Genomic DNA, 27,259 nt, shown 5'->3' with positions numbered 1-27,259 from the left:
TACCGGAAAACTCACGGACTCCCCTTTCACTCCGGTTTTTAGAAAGAAAAAGAACAAAAGAAGAAGAAAGAAAGAAAAGAGGAGAGAGGTGAAAGGAAACAGAAGAAAAGGAAGAGAGCAGGGAAGGAAAAGGGACAGAAACGAACAAGAAAAGTAAGGCAAAGCAAGGCGGCGGCCCGGGAGCTTCGTGGAGGGGTCCCGCGCAGGGACCTGGGTGGGCTGAGAGCGCGGAATTCTAGCAGGCGGGGAGGAGATGCCCACATCGCCGCCCGCTTTCCGAGCTGCTCCTTTCTTGCGCGGAGAGTCTCCCGAATTCAGGGCTCACGGCTTTCTGGTGACCTCGGGTCTGCCCCGTCCCCTCCCCCGCTGGGAGCCGAGCCCGGCCCAGCGCCAATCACCCCTCCCGAGCCGGCTGCCCGTTGGGGGAGCGCCTCTCCCGCCCCGCAGTCAGACTTCTCCCTTTCTGCCCCGGGGCAAGCGATCCTGGGTGGGGCAGCCGCGCTTTGGGGACGGCCCCCGCCGCGGAGCGTCGACACTGGGGCCGCCCCAGGGCCGCACTGGGCCCGGCCAGACGCCGCGCGCCGCCGGGGAAGCCGCACCTGAGCCCCCAGCTCGGGCCGAGGGGACGGGCGCTGGAGCAGCTGGAGCCCGCGGGGGAGTGGGGGGGGGTGGGGGTAACCAGAGCCACAAAGGGGTGACCACGTGCCGCCTCCCGCGGGCGGGGGCGCGGACTTGCCGGGTCAGACCCTTCCACCCCCGCCCGGCCCAGATCACCTCGAGCACCCAGCACCAGCTCAGACTCAGACACAACCTCCTTCACCTTCTCGCCCTAACTTTTCTTAAACTTGTCTGTAAGGGGGAACCTGCCGCCGCGCCCGCCCCCTAGCCGCGACGATTCGCACTTGAACTCCGCCGCGCCGGCCTTCCACCTTGCGCCGCCCCGAGCGCGGGCGTGGAGTGGCTGCCGGGAAACCCCGATGAACTCTCCAGAAAGAGCGTGAAGGAGGGTCCGGCCGCCGCGCTCGGCTCGGGCGCCCGGGGTCTCCATTGGGGAACTCGGAGCGGCAGAGCCTGGGAAGGACTGTGGACCGTGACCGCGCGGCCCCTGGGGACCTCAGCGCAGTGATGCCAACATGTAAGTCTCACCTTTCAGCTGAGAATTCCTTCACACCTTTACCTGTATCTACCCCTCCACCCCCACATCAACGAAATGATTTTGTAAGGACTACATTGACAGAATAAACCGGTTTGTCTTCAGTTTGACCCCTGAGGCACTGAGGAGTGAGCTGGTATTGCCAGGCGGAGCTGTGACATGTGTGTGCGGCTTGCTTTTTTCCAGGGAGAGGTAAACCTCACATTTGGGCGGTGTAAAGCATAATAAAAAGGGCAGGGCTTCAAGAATGGGGAAAACGTGTTTTCGAGTCAAATTAAACAAGGAGTAACAGGCACGGCTCCTCTGTCCAGGGGCCTTGCCCTGCCAAGAAAGAGGGATCCTGGATCAACACCTGGGGGCTTGGAAGGTACTGGTATACCGAGAAAATGTTGACTTTACACATTGTCACCCTTGACTGTAGAAGTTATTCTTGGATCTTTGGGTTATTTGAATGGTTAAAAAAAAAAAGCGCGCAGAAAAGTTTCTTGGTTGTGTTTTGTAGATTAAAAAGTAATGAAGGAATATGTCATTTTACAAGATGGGAGTTGGGAGGGGACTTGCCTTGAATTAGAAGTGGGGGACACAGGGTTATGAATGGTCAGAGAAACCGAAAAGATTTTGATTTTATGGAATTACCATCGAAGGGATGGGGTTCCTCAGAGCGACCCCGTGAAAGGGCCACCGAGCACCGCTTGGGCCTTCCAGAATGCAAAACAGAGACTGTTCTAAAAGGGGCCTATTTTTGTGGCCAATTCAGAAGTTGCTTTTTCTTGTGATATGTAATTTTCCCTCTGATGTTTTATTTAATCTTGAGCAGATACTCTGACAGACATTTTACTCCCCTCCATTAACATACAAGTGTTTCCTAGATATTGATATTCACCCTCCCTCCCCCAGCTACTGGATCCTTAAGTATTTCCATTAAAATTTCCCCTTTCAGCTTAATACCTGGGAAAAGACTTGCGCCTCAGGCCCTGTCTTTCCCTTCCCTGCCGCTTCTCCTCCTCTCCCCACCCAGCACACAGTTTTAAACAGGAAAAGAGTAGTGCCCACAAGCCTAGCCCTCTGCCCCTCTGTTCCTGGTAGTGAGCAGTATAATTAGAAAAGAACTACTTATTTTTATTAAAACTACATGTGAAGTAATTCCACACCTGTGAGTTTTAAGGTTTCCTTTATGCCAGTGGAATCAGCAAGGTATATAACCTGAAATAATTTATCTTGGAATACAGCCAACAGTCCCACATAAGACTCGTTCTCATATACTGGCGACACATTTTGAATGAATGTGAATTTGTTTTGAACTTCGGTTTTTCCTAAAAATATAGAAAGGTTTTTAACAGCAGATATTTGTCTAGCTTCCTTTCAGCTTTCCTAGGTAATTTAGATCTCATGGGAAATGAAAAAAAGTGTGAATACTAATTTTTAAAATAAAACATGTCAAACTGATCAACAGGTAATGTACAGAATTCCTCATTATGCAGTTATTTCGCCCACGTGAATTGTGCATGACTAAAACCTCTTCTGTCTTTAGAGTACAAATATGAATATTTAATCACATAAAATATAGTTTAGTACCCTGATCTGAGTTTCTTTATTGAGCTTTTTTGACTGAAAGTTTTTCCATTTCTTGCCAGATTATAACTGTTTCTTTTTCCATTTTGCTGTTTATAATTCATACAGAATGGTTTAAGATGATCTGATTCTTTTTAGATATTAGTATGTTAGAATATATGGAAAGAATACCAACCTTTCCAAAGTAAATGTTCTTACTATCTTGTTGAAGAATGTTAAAATGGGGAACACAAACCCTATTATCTTTAAAATTTTAATTTTAATGGGTTCAAGCCCGCAAACTAAGATATTTTGTGCCTACTCTTTGTGAAGAAAGAGTATTAATATGACATTCAAGTTATGAAATTACAGATTTTATGAATATATTTGGAGTTGTAGGGACTACATATTTTTCATATCCTAAGAAATTTAATAGATTTAGCAAGACTTGTGTTAAATGGTCTCAGGCTGCATGAAGCTCCTATTCGTTCCATTTATGGCTTATATAAATTACATGACATTGTGCTTCTCCAGTGTGAATGGTGAATGAGGCTATTGTCTCTTGGCTTATGGGAAATATTAGAAGCCTGTAGTTTTACTGCCTAACTGGACACGTCACTCTGATTTCTGGAAATAATGATTTGAAAGAGAATCAGTTTATACATTAAAAATAAACTGACAACCACTTCCTTAAACTTGACCATTTTTCTAAATGCCCATCTCTTACAGAGCTTACATTTCTGACGGGATGATTAAAAGTTTCTAGAGACAATTTAGACTTTAGACTAAATAGAATAAGACTTTGTTCGATGTGTGTGGCATGCTTAGGCAAAAAAAAAAAAAAAGAGCATCTTTCCATTTCATTTCTGATTGGATGCCATTATTATATTATCTACATTGGATGGCACTTAGATGTATACTGGGTGACTGGGGTGATAACGTTTAAGGGACTTTTCAGTGGTAACTAAAAATGCCAGTAAAACTTGAGTGTGGCTACCTGAGTATCACCTTACTTCCCTTCTAAGCATTACTCAGGATGGAATTATTTGGAATGCCCTAAGGAAAATTTCAAGATTGCTGTGTTTAAAACATTTGTAGCAAATATGACAAAGGCTTAACATATTTCGTATAGCATTGGTAAAAAGAAGTCACAAATCAGTAAGAAATATATTTCTAATAGAAAACTACAAAAACGACTTGAGCATGGCAACCGAAATAAAGGAAATCCAAATGAGACACTACTTCTAGCAGACTGGTGATGATGAAACAATCATAGTGATGGGAGTATCATGACATAAACATTGATACACTTCAGTGTCAATGTGGATGGGTGTGTTGAAATTTATTTAGAAATAATTTTAAACCTACAGAAAAGTTGCAAGAATAATACAAAGAACACCTGTTGTTTCTTTATGCAGAATCACTTAATGTAGATGTTTACCCCATTTGTTTTTTTTCCCTCCTTCTTCCCTCCACCCACTACTCTCCGTACAGGCATACACACAGTATTTTTCGTGAATCATCTGAATGTAAGTTGTATACATCAGGCCTTCAGGCTTAATTTTTTTAATTGAAAATTTTATTGAGATGTTTGTAGATTTACATGCAGTTGGAAGAAATAGTAGAGAGGCAATGCACCCTTTAAGCAGTTTCTACCAGTGGTAACATTTTGCAAACCGGTAGTACAGTACCACAACCAGGATACTGATACTCTTTTTCAGATGTGTTTCTCAGGGTTGCCTTTTAATTTCACCTGGGGTACAAGTCATGGTACAGTGGATGTTTCTGATCAAATAAGGGTCAAGATTTGTGCAAATTTGAAGAACAAATCCTTCTACCTATTTGAAGTGAGGGTGAACGCAACTTAATAAAAGAACTTGAATTGAGTAATTAAGATACTCTCTGTGCTACTCCTCGTGCCCTTTTGGCAAGAATAGGGTTGGGAGATGAGGAATGAATGCAATTCTGACCACTGCGGGTAATAGAATTAGTGCCATGTCAATTTCTCCACTGATTTCAAAGTGTCTTCACTAATTTCTTTTTATATTTGACTTTTAAAGAACCCAGCAGGAGTAGAGAAGTGCAAAACAGGTTTTCTAGATAACAGATTATTTCAGTGATGTGTTGGATTAAATCACGTTTAAAAGGCCGTCCTTCTGACGTGAAAACAATTCCTACAGAAGGGTTAAGTTCTAGAGTTCCTGAAATAAGACTCAAGCATGTTGTATTTTGTAGCCTATGCCATTTGAAAAGGGGAGCAAGTTTGCAGTTAGAGGTAGGTGACCTGGAAGCCAGCGGGCATTTTAGCTCTGCCACACTGGTTACGTGATCTTGGGCAAGTAGTTTGGCTTTATAATGCTGTTGCCTGTGCAGTGATTGGTTTTGTGGCATAACTTTTAGATTCTGTTCAGGCAATAGAAGTCTACGTATGACTCTCTTTTACTTAAAAAAAGAAATTGTTCTCGCTTTCTTCGGAACTTTGAGGCTACAGCATAAGTGATACAAGATTGCATTATGTTTTTTATGGTTCCCATTTAGAACCTTAGTAACCCTGTTCAGGGTTTTCCGTTCTTGTGAGAAAGTTGTTTGAAACTCAGGGATGTGTCTTTGCTAAGTGATCCCCTGAGAAGACACACAGTGCTTTCCTTCCTCTGTTCTATTCTTAATTTATTTGTTTCTGTTCTTCAGTAAACAGTCAACTGGATGAAAGTTGACTCGTCATGGGGTTTAAGTTTGGTTCCAAGTGCTTGCCCTGTCCTGGGTTCCTTTTCACTCCGAAGTGATGGAGTCTTGAGACCCAGAGTGCATGACGCGCTGGGTCATCAGTTGCAGCTCTTGTCTGAGAGGATCGTAGGCAGCTTTTGTAAAACAGCTTCAGGATTGAGTGTGGAATCCCTAGCTGTCGGAACCTGTTGTCGAAAAGGAAAGTTGCGTGATGAAAAGAAATAGAACCGAATGGTGCCAAGCTAACAAACATGATTCCTTGAGGATTGTTGAGAGAGCACATAAATCTAAGAGGAGCCCATTATTCACATATTGATAAAGGCAAATTGTCATGTGCCACAAAGATTAAGAAGCTGGGAGTTCTCTTGGGCTGACACTCCTGACTGTTACTGGTACAGCAGGCAGCTAGTTTTGATGGCTCTGCCCCCTTTATTTCGCTGGGCCTCAGTTTCCACCTCTGTGAAATGAGGTTAGACTTCGTCTTTGGTCTTTCCAGCTCCAAACTTCTTTGAATATATGATTATATTATAATTAAGGTTTTTTTTTAGAAGCATACTCATTCATCCATGGCATGAATGGGAGATATCTCATTCATCCAACATCAGTGGGAAATGAACCCATTCTTCCAAATGAGTGAACTTTCCATGTAGCAGAAGTCTATCGTCTACCCTTTTTCTCCCCCCCAAAGATTTTATTTATTTGAGAGGGAGCGAGAGAGCACAAGCAGGGTGAAGGGCAGAGGGAGAGGGAAAAGCAAGCTCCCTGCTGAGCAGGGAGCCTGACACAGGGCTCCATCCCAGGACACTGGGATCATGACCTGAGCTGAAGGCAGACGCTTAACCAGCTGAACCACCCAGGCGCCCCTATCGTCTACCCTTTTTAAAGCCCTTACTAAGTGCCGTGCAGTATTATCTCTATCTTTTTGATGGATGATATCCTATTTACAGAAGAGGAAATAGTCCAGAGTTTTAAGTACTTGTCTCTAAAGTCACACAATAAATAGAGGCACCAGGTTGTAATTCTGCTATTCCAGAGTTCACACCTGTTATTATTATATTACTATGATGATGTACTATGGTATATTGCTTCTTATAAGTAGTAACATTGCTTTAAATTTTAACTATTTTGGATGGATATATTTTAAAACACACCCTCCATACAGAAAAATACTCTTCATATCTTAAGCTTTGCCTGGTTTAGAATTTCCATTAGGAGCTGTGTGATCCTAGAACTTCTAGTTGGGTGAATATAAAAACATGGCATGAATATCAGACAGTACTCAAAATTTCTGTATTCCTGGCAGACATGAATAATCCATTCCATTTCTGTTCCCAGGTGATCCAGAAGTAGTCACAAAGTCAGTTGATGGTGTTGGTTTATGACATCCTATTGTCCGTTCTTGTTTGAGCCTTTTCTTTTGATTTTACTGTGGACAGAATAACCATATTTTTATTAGAATGCCCGGGATGGTAGCAGCAATAATAATAGCTAATATTTGCTGAGCACTTGCTGAGTGTCAGGCACTGTTCTTAAAAGACATGATCCGATTGAATCATGCAGCAACTCTGTGGTTTAGGTTCTACTACCCCTTCTATTTTACAGGTGAAAAATAGGTGCGGGATGGTCAAGTAAATTTCCCAAGGGTTGCATAGTGTACAAGTAGCAAGCCCTGGTCTGTCTGACTCTAGAGCTCGTTCTCTCTGCTGCTTAGGTGGTCTCTAACAGTAAAGGATGGACTGGAAATGAAGGCTTGAGACAGGCACAGGAATCATTTTGTGTTTATTTTTGCTGACTTGGGTATTCCCTTTTCTACTTTTCTGGTTTTGTGTTTAGTATTACCTATTTTATTCCTAATCAGCAACCTTCAGGTTAAGGAGGTATTACTGTGATCCTACAGTGTCTTATTAGTTGTTTCTCTTTCTAGAAATAAAAAGACTCTCAATTATCTCCTGGAATCATGGCAGCTGCCTTTGGAGATTGTAAGATCTGGAGATTTCTAACTGCTGCTTAACCATCTTCCTGCCTGATGGCTCTCCTGCTCACCGATCCATTTATGGCCCTTACGGTGACTGACATTTATGCTTGCTGCCCCATTCACAGGCTCGCCTCTTGTGATGGGATTGAGTCAATGCAAGGGATCATACCACTGTTTGAAGCCATGATAATATGGAGGTTCCTGTCTAAATTATTATTAGGTACAACTTTGAGTTTAAAGATGAGACCATTGTATGGACAAATACTTGAGAGTTTTCAAAGCACCAGCCCTCTATCTAATATCATTTACGAGTTCTATAATACATTGATAGCTATTGTTATATATAAAGAAGTTATATAAGGAACAACCGTTCTTTTTGGATGTTAGTGCTTCATTGCTTTATTTTAGGGGAAAGAAGACAATTGGACAATTTATTTTTATTTTAAATGTTTCCATTTGTAAAGCAGCAGATGTTAAAAAGTGAAAACATTTGCTTAAAGTCTAAATTTTTGGAAGATTATAGGAGAGGTTGATATAAAATCCTCCTTCCACCCAGATGGGTATGTGACTGCTGATGCTGAAGGTTGAAGCTGAAAATTGTTTTATTTTTTAATAAAGGAACTTGAATTATCTGACTATTTTCCCATCTTCATTGGGAAATCAGCTATTATGTATATTCTCTGATGAGGAAGGTGCCACCAAGTGGCAAATGACATGATGGATTTTTTTTTTCTTTTGCTTAATTAGCTTAAAAGAGGTGATTTCGTTTATCATCTTTAAAGTTCTTTCTTTATTTGGAAGCAAGATTGGAAACCATTTCTATTTTCCAATCTCTGCTGAAAACCTACACGTTGACTATGATTGTCCTAATGCTTTCCTGAATACAGTGTCCTGATGGTTACTTTCTTCCATTGCAGGATGTTTCACTCAGATCAAATGTGGAACTGTCATTGGAAGTGGAAGCCAAGTTCTCTTTTGTTCTTATTTGCTTTGTGTATTGTGTATGTTCCTCTTTCAGGTAAGTAAGAATCTTTCTCTTTCAAACCCTGAATTTAATAGTGATCACGTTGCCTTCAGTATAACTGTGCTGTGGGTTTAAGTCAACTTTATTACTTGTCTTTTTCTTGTATTGTTACTGTCCTTACAGGCTTTTACTGTCCATGGCCTCTCTGACTTCTGTGTGAATATTTTTACTTTGATCATTGTTCTGTTTTCTAATGAGTGTATTTCTTTAATCTTTGCTGCATTTCTATTAGTTTATTTATCTAGCCCATACTGAATGATGAGATAGCTACTTGTCTTACATTAAAAATGTGCTAGCTCTTTCTTCAACTATTGAATAAATATAAAGTACTCAATTCTTTCTCTTTTTAAGTTTTCATATAGTTATTTATGGAAAGTAAAGTATAGACTTTACTTTGCGTTTATCCTGATTTTCTTACTATGTTGCAGTATGAAACAGGAGTTTGAAATTGTTTTTAGACCATGAAGTTTATTTAGTTGGCTTAAAATGATACAAAAAATTTAATTTTAATTACAGCATTTTTGGATTAAAAATATAAAATCTTTGTAATTACATTTTTTTCTGAACTTCGAAACAAGATCCTTTTAGCCGTTGTTGCAAGCTAACTCTTCTATAAACAGTTAATTATATGAATGAGCCAATCAACCTGAGGAATGTGAGTGATATTTAAAAGCAAATTGTTTCTCCATTATCTGATTTTGTGCCTGAGCAAACTGCATTTCTCTTAAGTCCATTTTGTTTTACTCTTTTTTTTTTTTAAATTGCCATATTCCTTCAGCCTTTTTTTTTTTTTGAAGATTTATTTATTCGATAGAGATAGAGACAGCCAGTGCGAGAGGGAACACAAGCAGGGGAAGTGGGAGAGGAAGAAGCAGGCTCCCAGCGGAGGAGCCTGATGTGGGGCTCGATCCCATAACGCCGGGATCATGCCCTGAGCCGAAGGCAGACGCTTAACCCCTGTGCCACCCAGGCGCCCCTCCTTCAGTTTTTAGAATAAAATCGTTACTCATGTAGTCTTATGTATTTATTACTTGGGGTTTAATCAAGATTTTATACATTCCATATTTATAACATACCTGTGTGTTAAAAATAATACATTTAATGAATCATGAAAATAGATTATCTGCTAAAATTGTTCACTCATGGACTAAGAAATTCAACTTGTATTTAATATATAAATCTGATTTTCCAAGCCAGCAAGTATTTTAAGAGTTTCAGCTATTAACTTGGAAAATTCCTGGCGCTTGCTTAATGGCTTCAAAACAAAACTGATCTTTGAAGTTTTTTGTGTATTTGGTTCAATTTCATGATAAAGCCACTCTTACTTTCATTGCCAAAAGAGGAAAGAAACTTGTTAAGAGAACTGAAAATTCAATATACATTGGATTTACTTGGTATTGGACTTTTTCTTAACTTTGAAAAGTGACCCTCCAAGAGCCAATTACATGATGTAAAATAAATTAATGAGATTAAAATTGGTCGAGGTCTACTTACTTTCATTTTTGTTAGGTCATGGCGATTGTCATTTTTTAGGCCTTTTTCAGACCTTAAATTAAGACTTTTTATTTTTGATGTTAATATTTTAATTGACATATCCACGTTCATTATTTTAATCCTTGAATCAATGAAATGAAACACATGTTCTCAGATTAATTGAAGGAGTCAGCTGGCTAGGAGTAGGGTGGGGCCAGGGAAGCACCTGGGTTGCAGAATTTAAGGAGGGGACTCATTCTCAAGGTCATGGGAATCAAAGTCTGTAAGTTTGTTTTTAAGTTACTGTCTCACCTAAGAAATCTTTTTTAAAAATTCCTTTCATTACCCAACACTTTATGTGCATCGTGTAAGGCTTTGTGACAGATAGTCATCTGTGTTTACCCATGAACCCAGAACGCTTTGTGTCTATATATCTGTAATCATGACTCACTCAGTAGGCCGCCACGTCACCTGTGAGTATCTAAACTCACAAAAAATGCGTTAGGGACTATTATTGGTATTTTGATATACAATTTTTGCCTTACAACTCAGTATAAGATTCCCTAAAATAATGCATATCAAAACTGTAGACATACCTAATGTTCAAAGTCCTATCTTTACATCATAGTGTAATTTTGATTAACTGTATTTTTGAAGAACATTTGGTGCTTGACTGTGATGTTGCATCTCAGCGTATGCACTCTCTGATGTTTTCACTTCTCTGGGTGACCCCTACCTACCTGATCTTATGGAGTCCAGTTGCTTTCAACGGCATCTTGATGCCAATGTCTCCTAAATCTGTATTGTCGGCCCTGGCCCCTTGCTTGACTCTAGAGTCACCTCTAGGGTTGCTTATCCTCACCCATACTTGGATATATAATGGGCCTCAAACCTCACAGGTGCGAACAAGACTCTTGATTCCTACCTCCTCAGATCAACTTCACTTTCTGTCTGTACAGTCCATCCTACTATATCCTGCTGTTCTCTCCCACCTTACTATTTTATAGGTATGTTGGCCCATCTGTTTCTTGATCATGCCTCACTTGTCCCCTCTTCTTCCTAAACTGCACACACCTGGTTCTTTCTTGACACTATAATCTTAATTATTACCACCTCAGATAAGCCTTCTTGTCCTCTAATTCAAAGGTGCCCCTTTGCCACCCTCTTTCCATGTTACCCTTTAGTGATAATCTCTATAGATTTTGGTTGCTCCCTTGGTTGTTAACGTTTTGGTGATTTGGCTGTGATGGTTGAATAGAGCGTTGTCAAAACCTCTTTTGATTGTTAAGATTGAACTTAAGTGAGATGATGATTAAAAATTATGATCCTGTGGTTTGATTTGGATAATATCCTTCATTTAATTCATGTAATAGAATTGCAAGGTTAAGTCTTCTAGTAGGTAAGTTAACAACTGTAGTTTCATGGGGCATTTACAAGCAAATAGTATGAAGGTTTGTGCCCTTTGAGATTTAAAAAAGGAATGTAGAAAAAGAGCTCCTTGTCTCTTGAAAAGTGCTGAATATAACTTTTAATAGGAACTATAACAAAACAACAGCTGAATATTTAAACTAGTCCCCCAGAGGTGTAAATTAAAACAATAAAACATGACTTTTTAAAATACACTGGCTTGACAGTATTTAGAAACATTGATAATATCCATATCCAGTGTTCTCAAAGTTGTTGGGGAAAGGGCACATACTGTTGGCTCTGTCTCTTGGGAGAGTAAGTAGGCAACATTTTTAAAAAATTAAAAATTTGTATTTTTTTTGATGTATCACTCCCACATGTAGGTATCTATTCTGCAGAAATAAATAATATATAGAGAAATATGTACTGGTATGTTAACTCTAACACCATAGTAGCAAACATTCAGCAAAGACTTCAACTTTTCTTCAGCGGGAGAATGGCTATATAAATTATTTTACATTAATACTATGAAATACGATGCAGTCATTCAAAACAATGTGGTCAAACTGTGTATATTGGCTTTGAAAGATGTCAGTGATGATCATGTTAAGTTAAAAAAGCAAACTGCCGAACAATATCAGATCTGTAATAGGTTGTGTTACAAAACTGGAACGTGTTATGTTTATATGTGTTTGTTAAAGATTATATAAAAATCATAGTAAAACATGGAATGATACACATCAGACTTTAAAATGGGTCATCCTCAAGAGCATAGGTTGGAACAAGAAGGGGGAAGGCAATAGAACTTTATATGGCTCTGAATTATTTGCCTTGTTGCAATGAACATATATTACTTTAGTAATTTGGAAAAACAAAAGAAAACCTGATCTTTTTTTTTTTTTTTCTTTTAAAGCCACGTTAAAAAAATGGCCAGGGAGACTGTTGAAGTACATGAATGTTCAAATTTTCTGTTAGACATGCAACCGTTACTCTGGCTTTTGCTTTACTTGATAGGAATCTCTAAAAGGTGTTTCAAAAAATAATCTCCTTTTATGTAGCATGACACTCCATGACTCTGCAGATGAATGATGGTATCTCAAGCAGACTGAAGGTTACCACTTCAAGTAGAAGGGGAAACAAACAGCCAAGAGCCAATGAATTCCTAAGCAACCCAGAGCCTGTTTCCATACAGATAGCCTTAGTCATGAGCACTGAGGGAGGAGCCTCCCTTCTCTCCTGAAAAATAGATGATGTCAGCAGATTATTTCAAAGCTCAGTGTTGTTCTGATATCTGTGATACATCAATAGCTAAAAGGGGAAATGTTTTTGAAAGTACAGTCTGGCCCGAATGATCTACTTTTCTAGCCCAGAGCACAGCACAGCTCTAGAAGGCAGGTAGATAATTGGGCAGAAGCAATCCTGTACTTTCTGTTTTGTTATGTGCTAATTTTTTTCATGATCAAAGAATGGGCAATTATTCTATACCATCAGTTACATTGCAATCTATATTTATGTGTTAGACATATCACCTTATGCATATTTTTATATTTGATCGAAAAGACTTTCAAATGCATAGAAAAACGACCTTTTTACAAGCTTTTTTGGGGGCCATTTTAGTATTAATGTGTCTGAAAGGTAAAAAAATCAAGGCTCTAATTGTGCCAACTATTCTTTTTTTAAATTCCAGTATAGTTAACGTACACGGTTATATTAGTTTCAAGTGTACGATATAGTGATTCAGCAATTTATACGTCACCCAGTGCTCATCAGGACAAGTACACTCCTTAATCCCCATCCTCCATTTCACCCATCCCCGACCCACCTCCCCTCTGTGGCCATCAGTTTGTTCTCAGTAGTTAAGAGTCTTTTCCTTGGCTTTTCTCTCTCTCTCTCTTTTTTCCTTGCTTGTTTGTTTTGTTTCCTAAATTCCACATATGAGTGAAGTCATATGGTGTTTGTCTTTTCCTGACTTATTTCACTTAGCATTATAGTCTCTAGCTCCATCCATGTTGTTACAAATGGCAAGATTTTATTCCTTTTTATGGCTGCATAATATTCCATTGTATGTATATACATACCACATCTTATGATATGCACTCCATATATCATACCATACCATATCATATGTATACATACCACATCATCTTTATCCATTCATCTATCAGTGGACACTTGGTCTGCTCCTAAAATTTGGCTATTATAAATAATGCTGCTATAAATCACTCACCATTAGGGAAATGCAAATCAAAACTACAACGAGATATCACCTAACACCTGTCAGAATGGCTAAAATCAAAGACACAAGAAACAATAAGTGTTGGCAAGGATGTGGAGAAAAAGGAACTATCACACACTGTTGGTGGGAATGCAAGCTGGTGTAGCCACCATGGAAAACAGTATGGAGGTTCCTCAAAAAGTTGAAAATAGAACTACCCTATAATCCAGCAGACTCTTCTTATCAAGTGAAAAAATACCCAGAATAATGATCAAGCAAGTAACATAAAATTACATAGTAATAAAGTTTGTTTTTCCGTTAAGATAAAAATGTTGCAAATTACTGTCTGTAGCCATCAGCTAAAAGGCTCTTTTCTTATTCTACACTTGAGATTAGGGGAGTCAATGTGGTTGAATAAACAGACCCCAGAAATTTGTACACAAAAATTTCCTTGAAGCATCTTCCCAGATAATTTCCTTTGTGTACCTTTGAGATGATCTGAATTTGATGTAGGTAACTATGAAATCCTACGTTGGGGTCATTAATGTCAATCGCATAAACGTGGAAAGAGGCTGACTTGTCACCACAGTGACAATTTCAAGTGACTGAGCAGTGTGATGGGGGCACTGATGAAGCTGCCCCCACGCAGACGGCATTAGGAAGAGGGGCTTGTCAGCAGAACCTTGCTCTTCCCTGGTCAGGTGACACTGTCTCCAGGCACCGTTGTCATCCTTTAGAGAGAATCCATAAACAGGAGCAGCAGCAGGCGGATCTGCTTGGTGATGGTTCTGGAGCGGTCCGAGGAATGTTTGGGGCCATCTCTGTCTCTGCTGTGCTGGGAGAAGCCTTGGGGGGGGGGCTGCCACTGTAGACTCACGCCCTTTGTCAAAAACAACATGGTTGCTTTTGTGTAGCAATTCTTTTCTTTCTTTTTTCTTTTTTTTAAGTAAAAATCCTGCTGAATAAAAAACAAAATTAGAGAAATGGCACATTTACTTTGGAGCAATGTCAGTCGGAGTAAGATAGTGGCCTTTAGATATTTGAAGAGTGGTCATTTGGAAGTGATAACAGACTTATTCTGAATTATCTCAGAGCAGAGATAAGACGATCGGGTTGGTGCTCTTAAGTACCAGATGACTCTCCTAGTAACTGGTTGCCAAGAAATAAAACCAGCTGTCCTTTAAATTCCTCATCGCTGGAAATCAGGACCTGAAGAAAGAATCTTGATGTTGAAGAAGAATTTGTACTAAAGACCTTGAAGTTCTTCTCAGTCTACAACTTAGAGAGAAAAAGAGTGTGTGTGTTCTACAGTCTAGTTTTTTGAGGTACACTTAGTTTTAATTGTTTTACTTCAAAAGTTTCTTCTGTGTGCATTTCCTTTCATTCAGTGTGGCAGGTAATTTTTATATTGAACTGGAGATTGGGCAGGTAACTTTGTTTGCCATTAGAGACCTGTGAGAACTTGAGACTTTGGCAGATACAACATTTTCCTCCACTTTCAAATGAATAATTCTTTAAGGAGTTTTCATTTTATTTTCAGCAAGTAGAATATGTGCTTTTTGGCACCAATCTTACTATGACTGCAATATCATAGGATTCCGTAAGTAAAGAATGTGGAAAAGAACAAAATGGAAATGAACCAGAGAGAGAGAGAGAGAAACTTATTCCAGATTTAAAAAGCAAATATATTTTGCAGGGCGTGGCAGCAGAGAGAAAGATGGAGGTTAGATGAGAAAATATATTCATCCCACAATCAGCGTGAAGTCACAATATTATAAACATCCTTTCCCTTCCACTGCACTGAGGCAGTAAAACACCTGAAAGAAAACGTCTTTTGCCAGCACACGGCTGGAGGCTCTCACCAGTTCAGCTAAACCTTTCTAACTATTACACACACACACACACACACACACACACACACACACACACAAAACTCTCAAAGAGGCATAACGTAGTCTTGGTTTATAGTCATTCCTGATTCAGCTTCATCTTAAACTTGTGATTGAGAAAGAATGAGAAAGGATACACTATTTAAAAAAAAAATTACAACATGTTCTTCAGTACACCAACTCTTAGGAATCAAACAAAGATGTCTCTCTCTGACGTAATCTGTTTCACCCCTGGTGCTACTGGTTTAGATAAAGAAAAGCAAGAAAGTGTTCGCGCTAGAGCTCAGGTGATGGATTGTTGTCAACTCAATGAAAAACCAGATTGTTTTTCTTCTCTTTAATTATGAAATTACACTAATCACTATTATTCGCCGTGGCAAAGCAACAGGAATGAGCTACTGCTCATGCTTTTTGCAAATCTCTGAACAAAAGGATCTTCTTTGGAAGATTTCCTTCCCCGGTCAAAACTTTAAAGAGCATTGTCAACGTGAAATTATAGAGCTGAAAAAAAGAAAATCGTGTGAATGGGAATATTAATCACTGCTTTTAAACACGTCCACAGTTCTTTTCTTTCTTTATTTTATTTTTGTTGCTTTAAATATGTATAGTTAATGCTGGCCCCTATTGAGTGTAAGTAACAGTTCTGCTGGACTACTGGCTTTATTGAACACAGTTCTAAGGCACAGGATGAGAGTTTTCTGGTCCTAGTGATTTCAGTGGCGTCAGTCATGGTGCTATGGGGGGAAAAAGCAAGACTTTTAAAGATATTTTGCCTGGGTGTGGGGTGTTTGAGAAAGCATGAGCAGTGAGTGTGCACACTAGGGCGCTGTGGAATGTGGCCTCCACCGCTTCCTGAAGACTCTTATCAGATTATGTGCGCCAGTTGTCTCCTGGTGGGCTCATCCCAGGTCAATATTAGCTTTGCACTTGGGCTGCGACTCTCACTCTCCTTAGAATGGTAACCTGAAAATCTGTTACTTGTAGGAAGCTCATGACCACAGCATTTCTATTCCAGTGCTGATGAAATGCTAATATTTCAATAAACAATGATAAGGTTTGTGGTTTTTCTCTTGGAGCCTTTGCTCATTTGATATAGGACTTTTTCCTCCCAGTTAAGCAGCTTAGACACTTTTGCTGGGGTTCGGTGAGGACTCTCACGACTTACCAGCTGACTTGATTCCGTGTCTCTCGCACATATGTTAGAGAGGGCTGCCCCTTTTAGTAACTACTCCCGAAGAAAGTCCTCTCTGAATTTTCAAACATTTCTTGTGTTGAAGGGGGTGTCTGTTTATAAATATGAGGCTATGATCGTGTGGTCCCAGAAGAGGTTTTCAGTAAACGTGTAATGAATGAATCAAACTGCTTTTTCAAGCCGCCCTTCTGGGCCTTTGATTTTCCCTTAGCAGGGTGAGTCTAGCTGATTTAAGAGTTAGGCCTTCTTCATCAGAGCCTTGCCCCTCCCCCTCATATTATTAAAGCATGTTAGACACTTGCGAGAACATTATGGTATTTAAATACCATACAAAGAACATAGAGTTAATATTGCTTCTTTTAGATGCATTTAAAAGCTGAGGGTTATGTCGTAATAATATCATAATAATATTTGAGCGTTGTGTGCGTATGTGTATCAGATATATGTTAGAGCAAAATCACGTGGTCCTTAATGTCAAGGTGTTTTTTAAAATGTTGATGAGGAGGCTGACATGAGACAAATAGGGAGCTCTGTAATACGTGGTCTAATAGAATTGCACAGGTGATATCAAAGGATAGCGGAGGACAGTTCAGATAAGTTTTCATGGAAGAAATAATGTTAAAACTGTGTCTTCGGGGCACCTGGGTGGCTCAGTCTGTTAAGTGTCTGCCTTCAGCTTGGGTCATGATCCCAGGGTCCTGGAATTGAGCCAGGAGTTGGGGCTCCCTGCTCAGCAGAGAGTCTGCTTCTCCCTCTCCCTCTGCTGCTCCCCTCTACTTATGCTCTCTCTCTGTCAGATAAATAAATCTTTAAAAAAAACCCAAAAAAACCTATGTCTTCTACCAGGGGTGATTAAACAAAATATTTACAAAATGGTATGGCTTCCTCACTGACCATTTGAAGAGATTTCCCTGCTATCAGATTGCATGGATCACTGTAAAAACTGAGGCTGTCATGAGAGTGGTTTCTACCCACGGAGCATCCCTTCTGTTGGGAACAGAAAGCAGGAAAATGGAAAGTGGATTTGACAATAGAGAAGGGCAGTGTTGGGGGAGAAAGGGCCAAAGGCAAACCCACGGATGCCTTGAAAATGACTGTGGAGGGATAAATACTTCTTGTTACTAGAATAAAGGGTCTCTGCAGAAGAGAGTAAGGAATGAAGTTAGACCTGTGAGTGGGAGGCCAGACTGTGAGGGATGTCACTTGGGAGGTTGTGCTAACAAAGTGAGTGAGGACTTCCAGCCCAGGAGGGGAGAGAGACTTGTCACCACCAGCTATGATTAGGAGGGTCTGTGCAATCAGCAATGCATGCTGAAGGCAACAGAGGTTAAGAACTTCCCTATGATTGTAGGTAGGTAACTCAGTGGTAGAATTGCTGTTTATTGAATGCATAGTGTATGCTTTTTCTCTGTTGTACCATTTTGCTCCAGACATGGCAGCCTCCCTTTGCTCACCAGTGGTGAATAGCAACCATATACATATCTAGAACCTGGAGATACTAATAGAATTCCAGGCGCCCCTGATGCCTTCTCTTTCTTGCTCGAACCCATATTTAATTGTGAGCAAGGATTGCTGAATCTATATTAGAAATGTCGCCTTTATCTTTATAACTGTTACCTCCAAGGCGCTCATCTCCACCAGGTGTGTTAAATGAGCTCCTAAGTCATCTCCCTGCATCCAGTGTTTCTGTTAAACTATACTTGGAATCATGCCACTGCCCTGATTAAGTTGCCTTGAAGATTCTCATTACCTACAGGATAGAGTCCAGTCCTTAATTTATGTAATTTCATGGCTCCCTAGCTTTGTTATGCCCTATCGAGTGCCTGCCAAATAGTAGGGCCTCAATTAAATATTGAATGAGTGCAGCAGGTAAAGAATTTATATATTTTTGTGAAACAAAATTAGGATTTAGCCACGGATATATAAATATATGTATGTCTTGTAAATATCTGTTACACAATATATATATCATAAATACCCAGTTTTGTTATCACAGGTGCTATGTTAAGTTTTAAAAACTAATGGTCAACACTTCTGTCTTTGTGGAAGACCAACTATTTGAGAGAGAAAATTTCGTAAAACTTTACAAGAATTATTTGTGCCAGAAGGAGAAAGTGGTCACTCTAAATGTGTACAATAACCAGAATAGTTTATTTATTTACACTTGCTTTGAGGACTGAGCTTCTTGTGGAAATACATCTTTTTTTAGTACCAAGCTAATCTCATCACTCTTAAAATGTACACTTACGTTCTTTTTAAAAATAGCTACTTTTATTGAAAATGGAAAAAAGGTGATTATTGTCTTTAAAATCCTTGTAGCTGTTCTCTTTCCCCTTTGCTAGTCTTTTCCGCAGCTATCCCCACCATCACCTGTATCTGAAACTTTTATCTTGCCTTATGCCTTCCCCAGATTAGCTCACAAACATATTCACGTCTTGTCTTTTCAAGACACAAATTTCACACCTCCCCTCAAGCCTTTTGTTCTTTTAGGCAATCATTTTCATTTGCTATTCCCTTCATTTCTGAATGTCTTGAAAGAGTAGTCTACATTTGGATCTGTAATTTCTTCACCCTTAAAAAAACAGATAATTCTGTTTGGGAGATGCATTGACAAGTATCAGTTTGTGTGTGTGTGTGTGTGTGTGTATGTGTGTCTATGTGTGTGTGTGTTAAACAATTATGTTATGGTTGTCTAAAGCCCTAAAGATCTCCTGAGTAGTCTGATGTTCTCCAAAGGTTTTTTATTTTTAAGAAATTTTTGAAGTAGATGGAGCATATTTGCCATAATAATGTTTGCTATTAAGGGAATAAGGAGGAGAGCACGTGTTGGAATGAGCACTGGGTGTTGTACTCAACTAATGAATCATTGAACACTACAAGAAAAACTTATGATGTACTATATGTTGGCTAACTGAACATAATGAAAATAAAATAAAAGAAATGCTAGGGAAAAAAAGGGGAATAAGGAAAGCCTTTCTTCATGGAAAGTCTGTTTTAGGATGAAATTGTGTTACAGAATGAAATGACTAATGATTTAGAATTGAGTATATTTGCATTTAACTTTTACAGGATACCTTTTTGCATGCAGCGTTCCATATTCTTCAAATCGTTCCTTTAGGTGCCTCTGATTTCCTGTCCGCTTATATTCTCTTTTTTTCTCATTTAAATCAAATTTATGTCCTGATTTGCCTAGTTGGTTCTGTTTTCCATTCCTGTTTCTTTCCTTTTCAATATTCCCATCATATCTTAACATTTTCTCGTATTAGGATATTAGGCGGTTATTAGGATATTTATTTCAAAGTAGTTGGTTCAAGGGAAACAAAAAAAGTGTCTTTAATATTTGTCCAATATGTGTGCCTGACTTCCCTTTACAATGACCTTTATTTTTGTTGTAATTATGTTTGAAAACATTTGAACTGAGAAATTTTGATTAATTTACATTTAAAGCTCCCATTTGTGGGAAGCAAAGATACACAAGATATAAAAATCTAGTGCTGAAAATCAGACCTTACTGTTTTGGTCAGAAAAAACATAGAGTTCATTAGGCTTTGTTAAAATAGGTTGGAAGTCTTTTAGCTCTTAGAGCAGAATATATAAACTAATCTGGTTTTGTTATTCATATAGAAGCAGAAAATTAGATTTGAAATCTAGTAATAAAATTGAATAGGTGTAATTTTTCTTCCTTTATTATTAAAGGAGGACTTGTCATTTTTTCAAAAGTAAGACCATACTCCTTTCTGAGTGTTTTGATTTTAGTAATCCTAGTCAGAAATAAAATCAGAAAATATGTTGTGGGCTATTTCAGGTTAAAAATGCTAGTGAATCCTGTATTGTTTGAGAGTAAATATGTGCCCTTGAGAAACGGATTTTAAAAATTCAAACCTATGTTGGATTTTATTTAAACTTGAACTCCACATACCAGGACATCAGGTTATTTTTAAAATGCATCTAAACTAATGATGATAATGAAAAAGTTGGGGTGATATCAGTGGCACTTGATCAATCAGTAACATAAGTTAAATGCTGGCTCTGAAATTAAATTTTGCAAAGATGTTCATTTGCAGCCAGAGATACCTTTTCGATGTCTGCTAGGGCTTTGTTATAATTACTAAATATTAAACATAACCTAAATATCCAACAATAGGGGATTTGATAAATTCTGGTATGTTTACATGATGAAATGGTACCCGTATTTCTAACTTTATTTTTCCAAATGTTTAGTGAAATGGGGGGATCAAGATTCAAGTGTTAATTGAAAAGGGCAGAACATCAAACTATCACTAGTATGATTTTTTTTTTAACAATGGTCTGAGTTAAAAAAAATAAATAGAAATACAGCATGATAGCAAGCTCTGTGTTCTTGAGATTCAGGTATTTCCTTTTTCATCATATCTTTATGTTTCTAGCAATAACATGCATTGATTTCATAATAATATAAAATCAATGCATACTCCTTGTTTTTATAGCTTTATGTATGAGTATGTATATAGTTTATGTATGGACATGATTATAAAACATCTTGATTTTATATTGGCATATATACAATGTATACATACAGTGCTCATTTGTGATATGTATATAGAGTTCCCTAGTCTAATTCTACTGGTTAATGTTTTTGCCTAAGAAGACAGGTTTGAATAGTGGTAATCTCATCCTGAAAGCTGGAGACACCACTTCATCTCCCCTAGCTTAGCTCAAATTAAAAAGACTAAAAAATTCTAGTGGTGGTGAAGACATGGAATACTTCGAACTTTCATACATTGTTGGAGCAAGTGTAAAATTGTACAACTACTTTGCAAAGCTGTTCGGTAGTTTCTTTAAAAAGATTACATACACACACATCTACATGGTGATTTAATAATTTTATTATTGGGCATTTATCCAAAAGAAATTAAAACATTTGTTCACAAAACTTCCATAACTTTTTTATAATATCTTTATTCATAATAGCCCCAAACTGGGAAAAATTCAAATGTCCATCAACATGTAAATGGATCAACAGATTTTGGCGTATTCATCAAATAGAACAGTACTCTGTGAAAAGGAAATGAACTAGTGATTCGTGCAACAGCATGAATTGGGATCTGCAAGACATGTTAAGCAAGGAAGGGACATAAAGTATATTATCCATGATTTTACTTATATGGAGTTCTAGGATAGACCAACTAATCCATTATGATAAAAATCAGAACAGTTGGTACCCAGGGAGCAGCTGACTGGAAGGAGACCCAGGAAGATACACTGGTTGATGGAATTGTTCCAAAGTTTAGTTGGGATACAATTATGTAGGGGCATACATCTATCAAAACTCATTGAACACTACCCTCGAAATTGGTGCATTTTATTGCATGTCAATTATAACTCCAAAAAAGAAATCTCTACTAATTGGAAAAAATACTGGTTAATAGTTGTACAGCACAATAAATGGAATTCCAGTGACCTCAGAACTCTCAGGATTTTACTACCTGTATCAAGAATTAAATAATAGCTATTTATTTATTTATTTATTTATTTATTTATTTATTTATTTATTTGAAAGTGAGAGAGAGAGAGGACAAGCAGGTGGAGCTGCAAAGGGAGAGGGAGAAGCAGGCTCCCCGCTGAGCAGGGAGCCCGATGAAGGACTCGAGTCCAGGACCCTGGGATCATGACCTGAGCAGAAGGCAGACGCCTAACAGACTGAGCCACCCAGGTGCCCTGAGAATTAAATAATAGCTTTTTAAAGTACAACTTCTTTATTGTATTTGCTGTGCTTTTTTTTTTTTTTTTTTTTGCCAGCAAGAGAGGAATATTCAGTATTACTATATATGGATTATTATGGTTATTCAGATATTTTCGGTACTTAAGAATATTCTTTTGCGTGTGTGGGAGAAGAAATTTCTATAGAGGATATAAACTTCACCTACCTCAAGTGTAAGCTTCATTTCACCCTTCTTTAGTCCCTGCACACATTCTAAAGTTCAGATTATTTTACACCTTTGCCTGGCAGTAGTTTTCCTTGAGAGCTCCTTTCCTCCATCAGCATATCACTTTTTCTTGCTTGTTATATTTTTCATACATACATTGGATTTTGCTTTTTAATTAAAACCTTATGGTAGACTTATTATATTTTTGGCTTATTACCTTTAATAAAAATTAGATAAAAAAGATGGCCCAGGGAAACTAACTCCCATTGGCTTGTTGTAAGCATATTTTCCTTCTGTTGAATTTGTTCTGTCTTTACTGAGCTGTTGCTCATTTACCGTAAAGTTATTTGCACTTGTCTCAAAAATTCATGGATCTTGTGAAAAACTTCACAAATCTTTTTGTAAATTTGATGGCTCAGCAAATACGAAGCATGAGTCAGAAAGTAAATTTCAATCAAACACTTGAAAATTCCGACCTAGAGTGGAGTCAGCACCTGGTGAGTGGTTTCTGAGGGTTCTTTGTTCTGCTTGGTTACTGACTTGAGAGGTTTACATGGGTAAATAGTGGGTTGAAAGCATCAGTCAAGACAGTCTCATTTCTGGAGAAGCACCTGCTACGACTGTATCCCTGTATCAAGGTCACTATTTGCCCATGAAGGGTCTAATGAGAATGTGGCCATTGATTGAAGCAAAATAATGGGACCCATTATCATCGACTGTTAATATTAAGATCCCAGATGATGCAGAGATTATACACAAACATCTCATGAAAGCGAGAATGTGTCCTTATTGGATGGATAATTTGAGGACATGCTGTGAGTAATTCAGGAAATCTAAAAGGGGAATAGTATAATTTCACACTTTAATAAATATTACAAAAAAGGTAAAGCTCAACTTTTACATCTTAAATTCTGGTCTCATTTCTAATTTTCATACAAGTTTAAAATTCAGCTGATTTGGCAGATATTTTGCTATGGCGGGCCTGTGCTAATAATTATAGTATCATTGGTGGGGCCATTGAATAGGACATTTTCTTTTCTTAAAAATTTTCATACATGGGGGCACCCGGGTGGCTCGTCAGTTAAGCATCCTACTCTTGATTTCAGCTCAGGTCATGATGTCAGGGTCATGAGATCGAGGCCTGCATCGGGCTCCATGCTGGGTGTGGAGCCTGCTTACGATTCTCCCTCCCCCTCTCTCCCTCTGCCCTTCCCCTCTACTCACGTGCTCTCTTGCTCTCTCTCTCTCTCTCTCTCAAAAAAAACTTCATACATTTTTAAGGTACCGGGGGTAGCTTGAAACCAAGCTTGTAACATGGTAGAGTAGGGGAAATTTTATAGATACTCTCTCTTGTGAAGCCACTACCCCCTGTTTGGGTTCCAGTTACCTGTACAGTGGCTTGGAAAGGACTCTCAGACAGATATGTAGGGCTCAGTGTGTTTCTTTTCTCTCAAGGATCAGAGAACTTTGTTCTATCAGTTTTCCAGTGTCTGAATGCAATTGTTTCATGTATTTCATCCACTTCTATTTTTGCTTATGCTGGGAGAGGAATCCAGTACTTGTGATGTCATCACGGCTGGAGCGAGGAGTCCCTACCATTTTATTTGCACTTAACGTAAGCTTACACTTCCTTGCCATTCGTTTCATATGGCACGAAGGCCTTTGAGGTTGGATCTGAATCGGAGCTCAGTGTTGCCTCTCTTGCAAAAATCATGCCCATAATGTGCCAGTGATCTTTTTGATTCCCTTACAGTGGAGAGAGATTGCTTATGAAGTGTTCTGAATGCAAAATCTTTCCATTTTCCCACCGGTCGCTAAAGATCATCTTACTCATATTTAATTGAATGGCTATTTCATTTACCTTTATAAAAAACTTTCCTAACCATCCAACCAAGTTTTCCTGGACTCATATATCCTTTGACTCTCATATTTTTATTGGTTGGCGTAAAATATAATGCATTCTGTAACTACGATATGAAGTACAACCAGCAAAAACTAGTCTGAGGACAGACATCATCAATAAACAGCTCACCTGGGGGCAGCAGCTGAATCCCAGCCGCCCAGGACGAATCGCTTTGACAGTTCCCCTTGTTGTATCTTTCTTTAACCTGAGCTGCTTTTTCCTGGCCTCAGTGTCTTACTAATATCATTATTTTCCTTTCCTCTAGAATCAAACTTTCAGAGGTATCTTTGTCGCAACACCTCTCAGATATCGAATCCATTGCTAAATCTGGGAATCTCTTGTTTTTGAATGCTCTTTGTTTAAATGCAGACTCTTACTGCTTCTTGCCTCAACTTTTGTGATAATAGAAAAAATGGGCACTGTCGTCTCCTGTCTTCCTCTGCCATCTAGTAGTAAACCACTTTCATATAAACATTTAGTAAAGTGTAATTTGCTCGGGGGCCCTGAAGAGCACTTAGTTGTGGAATTAAATGCTGCCTTTAGGGACAGTCAGTCAAGGTTCTTCACCAGAGAGCCTCAACCAGTATTTTCTAAGCATTTCTGAGTTTCCTTATTCATAATCTAAGAAAGAAAAAAAAACCAAATTAAAAAACCTATTTTTCTCTGGCATTCCATGTACTTCCCTGCCTTCGAGTCTTTCTTCACACCTCGTCCTCAACCTAAAACTCATTTCCACTTTGCTACCTAATAAAGCACTTCCCCATTTCCAGACCCCTGGTTAATGCCCTCTTGGGGTTTTAAATGTCAGAAGCATTTAAGATGAGGCTGGTAAGATGGGTAGTTTCTTTTCCTTAATTTTCATGTCTGCGTATACCCATGGAACCACATATTGGATGCCATTTTAAAGGTCGAATTAGAGCAGGAAAGTATTTTTTAAATCTCCAGTTTTTCTCCATCTCTCCTTTGGAATTCTGTAAGTTTGTCCTTTAGCTTTTGTTGCCGTATTGTGTTTTATGATTGTTAATGTTCATATTTTTTTCTTATTGTTGAGGAGTGCCTAAAAGGTAGGGGTCATCTCTTGTTTACCTTTTCATTCTGTACAAAACCAAGAGAGTGTACGTACTACAATATGAATGAATTAAAGCACAGTATTTAAAGGGAGACATTTGAGATTAGGGTAACCCATCCACTCTGCAGGTTTGACGGGAAAGGCATAGGAGCCATGTTGCGAGAAAGTAGGTCAAGGCATAAGCATGCGTTTCAGTTGTTGTCCTGGAGCAGGTGGGCTTGAATTAATCAGAATTCGGCAGACCCTGGTAGCCCATTCTGCATTTCATTCATTTTGACTTTGTCAATATATAGACAAAATACCGCCCAAAACGTTAGTAACATAAAAGCTGTGGTCTTAACAAAACAATGTGTCTAAAGGCCAATATCATGAGGTTTACTTCTTCCTGTCTTTTTTTGACTGACCCATCCCTGTGATAGGCTGTGCTCCCAGCACGTCCTTCCGCTGTAACCCACGTTCCTCCCCCTGTCCACAGGAGAGGAGGAGAGGTACACGAGCTTGTGCCCAGCTCTCCTTTCATATTCTTTACACCTCCCAGGAGGCTTACAGTTTAGCAGAATCTCAGGCTGAAGTTCCAGGGTATTAAGTGGGTTTGGGATTCTGGGCTGCTATTAATTTTGTTTTAGCTATGTTATGAGTTGGCCTGGGATTTTAACAGAATTTTATAATGTTATTTCCATGGGAAAAAAGAATTTTAAGATTCAAACAACCAACTAGGAACTTATTTTTTTGCAATATAAGAATCAGTACATTTTGGACTTGGTAGTTTGGCTTTTTAAGACCAAATATTTCAAAATTCCTTGTGCCTATGCCTTACTGTTAAAAAGTCAAATTAGAACATCCTTACTGTGAATTACTTAGAAACATGATATAATCAGTGCTTTATCAGTTTATCTAATATGCTTCTCATTTAAATGAGTATATATAGATTTTTAAAAAGGATTTATCTCTTATAACCAGTGGATTTATCACACTAAAATTATATATGTTTGATTTTTAAAAATAGTCTATGATGGATGCATCCAGGGAGATGATATTATACCTTCTGATTAATTACTGGGAAATCCGCCAAGGAGAATAATTTAGTAGAAGCAAAGGCTTTACACATAAAGATGCTCATTTAGTACCATCTGTGGTAGAAAAAGCAGCCACCTAAAGTTCCATTAATACAAAATAATTTTATTAACTACTTCTAAATGACTACAATTATAATGTAGAAATACAGGGTTTAGAATAATAAAGTATCCGTACTAAATATTAGGTATACCATGTTTGCAAAATATGCATGTATACAGGTGACTGGGAGGTAGTAAGCAAATATTAAAATAGGGGAGAGGGAGTTAAGAGCATATAACTTAATTTTTTCAAAATGTGTCATCAAAATAATTCTCCTTAATTTTAAATGAGCTGCTTCTGAAACAATAATGCAGGCTGATTTAAAGCAATATGCATTAAGATGAATTCAGAACTTTGATTTTATTTCTCTGCCCTTCCTCCTAACAAGAAAAGTCATTGTTAATAAGCGATCCCCAGTTGTTGTGATTCCTTTTCCCTACATTGCTATATGCCATTTGTGAATTTTTAAAACTCCCATACAAAATAAATGGGAATTAAAAATTAATTTTAATTTTAGGAATATAATTAGCATATCTCATCAGGCCTAATTATTTATAATATGCAATGTTATCATAATTTTTCAGACTCTAAGCTTTTTTTTTTTTTTTTGGTCTTGAATGTGGTTCAAGATGAGTGTCACACTACTGTTGATTCCTTGTCCA

The 27,259-nt window shown here is 38.5% G+C and overlaps 1 protein-coding gene across 5 annotated transcripts in view; it reads left to right on the top strand.

The window, feature by feature from the left end:
* The first annotated feature begins 674 nt into the window (after window positions 1-674).
* The window catches only part of ADGRG6 (adhesion G protein-coupled receptor G6), a 132,903-nt gene continuing 106,318 nt past the window's right edge, over window positions 675-27,259 (top strand). For all 5 annotated transcript variants that reach the window (XM_026504916.4, XM_026504915.4, XM_026504918.3 and 2 more), the window contains exons 1-2: window positions 675-1,135; window positions 8,321-8,421. In XM_026504916.4, coding sequence (XP_026360701.2) covers window positions 1,134-1,135; window positions 8,321-8,421 — 103 coding nt within the window. In that variant the 5' untranslated portion in view covers window positions 675-1,133. The remainder of the gene's footprint in view (window positions 1,136-8,320; window positions 8,422-27,259) is intronic.

Source organism: Ursus arctos, unplaced genomic scaffold (genome assembly GCF_023065955.2).
Source record: "Ursus arctos isolate Adak ecotype North America unplaced genomic scaffold, UrsArc2.0 scaffold_13, whole genome shotgun sequence".
NCBI lineage: Eukaryota > Metazoa > Chordata > Mammalia > Carnivora > Ursidae > Ursus > Ursus arctos.
The sequence above is the reverse complement of the archived record's forward strand: the minus strand, read 5'-3'. Positions and strand labels throughout refer to the sequence as shown.